The sequence below is a fragment of the Arachis duranensis genome, chromosome 6 (genome assembly GCF_000817695.3).
Source record: "Arachis duranensis cultivar V14167 chromosome 6, aradu.V14167.gnm2.J7QH, whole genome shotgun sequence".
Classification (NCBI taxonomy): Eukaryota; Viridiplantae; Streptophyta; class Magnoliopsida; order Fabales; family Fabaceae; genus Arachis; species Arachis duranensis.
This window is the reverse complement of record NC_029777.3, coordinates 32,761,111-32,767,167: the sequence shown is the minus strand read 5'-3', so window position 1 is coordinate 32,767,167 and position 6,057 is coordinate 32,761,111. Positions and strand designations below refer to the sequence as shown.

The 6,057-nt window shown below is 30.8% G+C and overlaps 1 protein-coding gene across 2 annotated transcripts; it reads right to left on the bottom strand.

The window, feature by feature from the left end:
- Positions 1-1,518: 1,518 nt before the first annotated feature.
- LOC107493534 (membrane magnesium transporter) lies at positions 1,519-4,536 on the bottom strand. Of its 2 annotated transcripts, XM_052262617.1 has the most exons (6): positions 4,301-4,536; positions 3,356-3,420; positions 3,228-3,308; positions 3,087-3,139; positions 2,905-3,005; positions 1,519-1,837 (listed from the first exon to the last, which is right to left on the bottom strand). In XM_052262617.1, the coding sequence occupies exons 3-6, from the start codon at positions 3,298-3,300 to the stop codon at positions 1,744-1,746; spliced, it is 321 nt and encodes a 106-aa protein (XP_052118577.1). In that variant the 5' UTR covers positions 3,301-3,308; positions 3,356-3,420; positions 4,301-4,536; the 3' UTR covers positions 1,519-1,743. The 2 variants fall into 2 exon arrangements, with proteins under 2 accessions (XP_052118577.1, XP_015970110.1); XM_016114624.3 differs by having other exon boundaries at positions 3,228-3,420; positions 4,301-4,532.
- Between the last annotated feature and the right edge of the window lie 1,521 nt (positions 4,537-6,057).

Genomic DNA, 6,057 nt, shown 5'->3' with positions numbered 1-6,057 from the left:
TCCCTTAGATGTTAGTATCAAAATAAATAGCCAAACTCATATAAAGACAATATAAACATTTATTTCGAGAATAGATCTTTTCAATTTTTTTTTTGTTAAATTAATATTGTCAAGTGTGATTTTATATGTTTAATATCTTTTCTCATGTGTTTTTTAAGTCCCACTTAAAGAGTGTACAGTAAAAAATCACACTTTACAACAATTGAAAGGAAAAAAAAAAATTGAAAAAATCTATTTCTCTTTCTAGATGCTCAGCTCCTTTGCTTGTCAGATATAGAAAGGGTCTCTCACTCTTAGCACCAAAAGGACAGCAATGAGACACTTGAAGAATGAAGATCAAGTGAAGATGTTATGGAAGAACACTTTGCTGTTGCTGTTTCTTGGAACCTATTCTGTTTTACTTATCACATTTGCCTCCCTCCCAAACACGATTTTCCCATTCAATTCCCCAAATAATTTTGCAGCATGTAACACATGCTTATGAATATAATTTATTATACTCTTTGGTTTGTTATCTGAGAGGTATTTCTTAAAATTTTCTAAAACCGAATTGTGACTTTGTTTGATAATGTGTGCTTTTGTGCTGAAGCAGAAACATTACAGTTTGTGACATTGTGAACATCTGATCCCAAATTAGAAAAGGATCACAAATTGCTAGAACAAATTATACATATATGATATGTTAGAATTAAGAAGAATTGTTTGGGCACTTAATGTAATGTTGTCCACTATCTAACTTTTTTTTTCCAGATTTTATTTATGATTTTTGCATTTATGGACAGCAGATTTACAAGTTGAGATCCGGTTAGACATAATAAGTGACCCCATGTGAAACACAATCACCACTTGACCTAATGTTTATTACATCTCTGTTAAAAAGGTCAATCCGAGCCGTAATACACCACATTCCAATGAGAATGGATCCTCTCAATTGTTGAAAAAAATTGAGTAAAGTGTGATCTATAACCCTTCAATGCATTTTTTCTCATATTTTTTCTTGGTTCCACTTATAACAATTAATGATAAAAGATCACACTTTACTCTCTCAATTGTTAAAAAAAATTGAGAAGATGCATTCCATTCCAACTGTTTCCCCTCCCAGTTGATTTATCTACCAATCTCAAAAATCAAATTGTTGCTTTAAATGTAGGTATAAAGATCTTTCAACAAGTTACCTACTAAATCACATTATGAAATTTGCCCATTGCATGTTGCTGTATATGAGTTATGACTTGATCTTACATGTCTTATGCAATTATTATGCGTTAATAAATATATGTCAAGCATGTCATAGCAACTGTAAGGTCTTGTGTTTCAGAAACCACTTGCAAAGACAACACTAAATTTTGGCATTTATCAACATGTAGCTTCCAGGTCAACCACTCTCCCAACTACCAAAATAAACTTTATTATTGTAGCTTGAAAATGTTGCCAAATTCTAAGAACATGGTGCTTGAAGAGCTACGTTTTCAAAAATATTCCACCAGTTAGATAACTTGAGCACAACATCTGAGAAGGTTAGTGCAAGCTATTTCTTCATAATGATATAAGTGATAATATGATGTCAAAATTACCAGTAAGTGCTAAGTGGCCAGTACAGGAATCTGAAGTATATATAAGCTACAAAACGAAGGTGCAAAGAGACATGGATAAACCAATGACATTATCAAATTCAAATCCAAAATTCTAAAATGTTCCAGGGAAAATATGTTTAATCCTCAAAAGAGGGATATCCTAAAGTCATCATTGTTTCAGCTTCAAATCCATTTCCACAGGGAAGACCTTGCCTCGGTGGTTGAAGATCATGAAGTCAAGGTTAGCAGGCAAAGAAACAATCCTGCACCAAAGGAGACAAACTCTGATTGAGATTCAAATGATTCATAACATGTGAGATTGATCAGCAGCTAGTATGTAGAATTGTACATTATAGTCATATGCCTCAACTATGAGGGCAGCACAACATAAGCAAAGGAAGAAATAATAAACTTTTGCAAATGTAAAATTCCTTTGCAGAAACAGTGAGATATCTTCCTTGTCTCTTCTCTTCTTGATGAAATGTTGATAGTGAGCATATTTGTCAACGCCAGCTGCTTACCATCTTTCATCTACTGAGAGATTGTGAATGAACACATTGCTGATCATTGCAAATTAATGGATCCTTGCAAATTGCAATGCAATGAACACATAAAACAAGAACCTCCATTCTAGACCACCAGCTACACACGGCATGGTAGGACACTATGGATTTGATTTGTGTAAATAAACAGGAAAAGTTGAATCTGATTTTTTTTCCCTTTCTGTTTGGCTTTTTACTCCTCACAGAAAATCCATAAGGTGGAATTATATTTTTCTCAATTCACCTTAACATAAAATCCTACTATGATTATTTCATGTATGACAATATACTTTTGTCCCTCTATTAAGTACGGTGGAAGACAAAGATAACCTACAAATGAAGAAGCTGAATAATATCAATTGATCAAGTTAGACCAAGCTTAAACTGAATTGCAACTATAACAACCCAAATTCTCACAGCAATGCTGCTCCAAAGTCAGATTTATTTTCCCCGGAATATTTACCTCTCTTTTAAACCCTGGCGTCAACTAGACCTATTCTATTTACATCCCCCATATTATTCTCTATATTTCCATTCCTTGACTATCATGGTGCTCTCTGCCAACTAAAGCCTCAACTCAGAAAATAGCCAGCAACCGACAGAACTTTAATTATATCATAGCTTTTGTGTTGGAAACAAATTAAACCTATATGAACCACTTCAACGGCCCATCTTATAATAATTAATTAGCAAATCATCATGACAGCAAAATGAAATCAAGCACAAACTACTTAAAACTCACTAGAATCTAGCACTCACATGAAACTAAAAAGAATGAATTAAATTACCTATTCTCCTCAGAATCTGGGTGTATGGACAGAAACTTCCCCGGCACAGTTAACGCAGCCCACATACAAAGAACTAGCCCCAGAGATAGCTCAGTCACCACCTGCGATCCCAAAAACCATAAATTGGATAATAAAAAACGCATCATTGCAAGAAGATTCAAAGATGATAGAGTAATTATTACATTGAAGGGAGGCCCTGAAAACTCTTCTTCGGTGATCTTGAGCAAACCCCTATCTACAACAAAATCAGAACCAGAATTAGATTCCATTGAAGAAGGTTAAAATAGAGAAAGGAAATGATATGTTTGAAGGGATATATATACATTGGATGGTTGAATAAGCGGCGTGAAAAAGAATGAGAACACCGAAGACTCCGATGGCAAAACCTAAAGCCATGATTTGGAGGGCGACAATGCAGATTGATCTACTTGATGAATTCTGAGGTTTTGGACTGTGAGAGGTATGTGTAAATCGCCAGATGCCCAACCCCGGCGGCTGTCCTACTGTGTAACCAAGCTGCCCACACAACCACACAAACCAAGTTACCATCATCTTTGCGTTGAATAAAAAGTAAAAACAGGGGCCTATATGTGCCAAGTGAAACTGGGTTTGCTTTGATCTAAACGACCGAACCAAAATATTGACCGGGTTTATTTTCAAGACTCCAATTCAATTTTAGACCTGATCAAGCCGTGTTAAATTAAAACCGAATTTACACCAGGCTATAAAAACAATAAAAAAGGTTGAAAAATTAAAAATAAGTTAAAAGTTGTAATTGCTCACTGGTTCTAAACCCCAATCGAATCTAGCACAAGAATTGAACAATAGAACATAGAAAACTGAATATGGCATAAACAAATCTGTTAAGTTTCGATGAAAAACAGAACCTCAAATAGGGCTAGCAATAAGTAGAATAAGGAACGTTTAAGCTTCATCCTAATCCAATTTGTGGATTTAAAACCTTTAACCCAAACATTATTCGCACCCTATCATTTTCCCTCCATTCACAAAGAGGCAAAACCAGAACTAATCTAATAAAAAGGATAGACGAACAAAGAAATTTTAAAATTGAACTAAGCAATATAGTTAACTGATCAAGTAATCAATATTCAATAATCAATTAATCAGAAATCAATATATCAAGGGCCAGAGAAAGTAGAAGAAACACACAATCAATGTCCATTCCATTAAGGAAATTCTATTGCCAAAGTTTTGACATTCCAGAAAAGAACATAAAACACTATACAAAATACCATAGTTTAAAATAAATAAATTCAATTTGCAGAGGAAGAGAAAAAAAAAACTAGCATTTGGATAAAATAAAACAAGAGACACAAATTTAGGTTCCAGAAAGTGAAACAATAACTAATAGAAGATGAAGAACAGGAACGCATACCTAAGTTTCTGACGGAGGCGGTTTTTGTTGCGGTGCCGGCAGTAGATTTTGCAGGCAGCGGCGGAGGATGCTGGTGGATAGAAAAGCGGCGGACACAAAACCAGAGGAGAGCGGATCGGCGACGAGCTCAAAGGATGGCGGAGAATGAAGTGGCTGCCGTGGAAGAAGATTTTAGATTAGGACTGGTAGTGTAGTGGTAGGGGTATTTTGGGGTTTCCCCTGATTTATTCATTTGGGAGGTTAGGTTTTTGTTAATAACTCACTAACATCTATTCTATAATTCAATTAACGAGGGAGCAAGAGTATTTTTTGATTTATTTTTTTAATTTATTATATCAAAATTATTGTGTGTACTAATTAATTAATTTGATTAATTTATTAGTCATTAAATAATAAATTTATAAATAATATAGACAATTAAGATATTTTTAACTAATAATCAAATCAAATAATATATATTAAAATAAATTCAAATCATGTGAATTAAAAACTAAATTAAAATAAGATAATTTCTTATTTATTCAAGTTGAGTATAATAAATATAAATTAATTTTATTAGATAATCATAGTTGTCTGGTCTACTATATATAAATAGCCACGCAAAATTATAAGAATCATAATTTTTATTACTCTTGTTATTTCAACTCTTCTTTTCTTCTTCTTTTTTTCTTTATGTATAATTTCTTTTATGTATAAATGTACCCAAAATGAGAAAGTACGAATGAGTGTTTTATTAATTGTTTATTTGATGAATATATCTCAATTTAGATATTCTACTAATGTAGATGGAAGTTGACCTGTAGCAATTTAAAGTGGCCAATGTATTTTTTATAATATTAGATAGAAGAATATTTATTAAAATGAATATACCGATTGTAATGAATTTTTTTATCAATTGTTATATTTTTATGTTAGTCGTGTAAATTCTTTAAAGGCACAAGATAATAAAATAGGTTGACTTTAATATAATTAGAAGCTAAATTTAATGGTTCAAACAAGCACAGTTAATTACGTTAAAAAAGTAATTTGTAATAATAATATAATTTACATATTAATATTTTTGAGTAAATTTATTTCAAAATATAGAAATTAGACTCAATTACACTAAAAGTTTAAAGATGATATAGAATTTGACAACAAATTTAACACTCATTAAGGAAATAAATTTATTTATAGCTATTTCCTAATTATAAATAATAACAAGACTTATAAAAAAATATTAATGTCATCATTCTTATTAATTAAATCATAATATTAGGTAGTTGATAGTTTCATAGGCAAAAATTATTAAGTAATTACGTAAAAATTAGTAATGAACAAGCAATAAGAATTTAAAAAAAATCTATTATATAATACCAATTTTATAATTAAAATATGTCTCATATCATATCCTCATATATGCTATTTATTATCTATTCTATTATATAAAAATCAGGTTTCTACACTTAATGATGGAGTTGATGTAACATGCATGCTTATGAGAGTGTTTAGTGATTTGTTTCTTTTAACTCATTAAATACAATTTATTATGATAAATCAACTATATCAACTAATTGATTTGATTAGATATTTAAATATCACATAATTTATTATAATTTATATCAAATTGATTTGGTAGTATTTTTTAATTTATTTCTTTTAATATTTTGTTAGTATTTTTTAATTTATTAATTCAAATTATTTATACTAATTATCTATATTAATTAATTAATTAATTAGATTAATTAATTAATCATTAAAATAACAAATCTATGCAT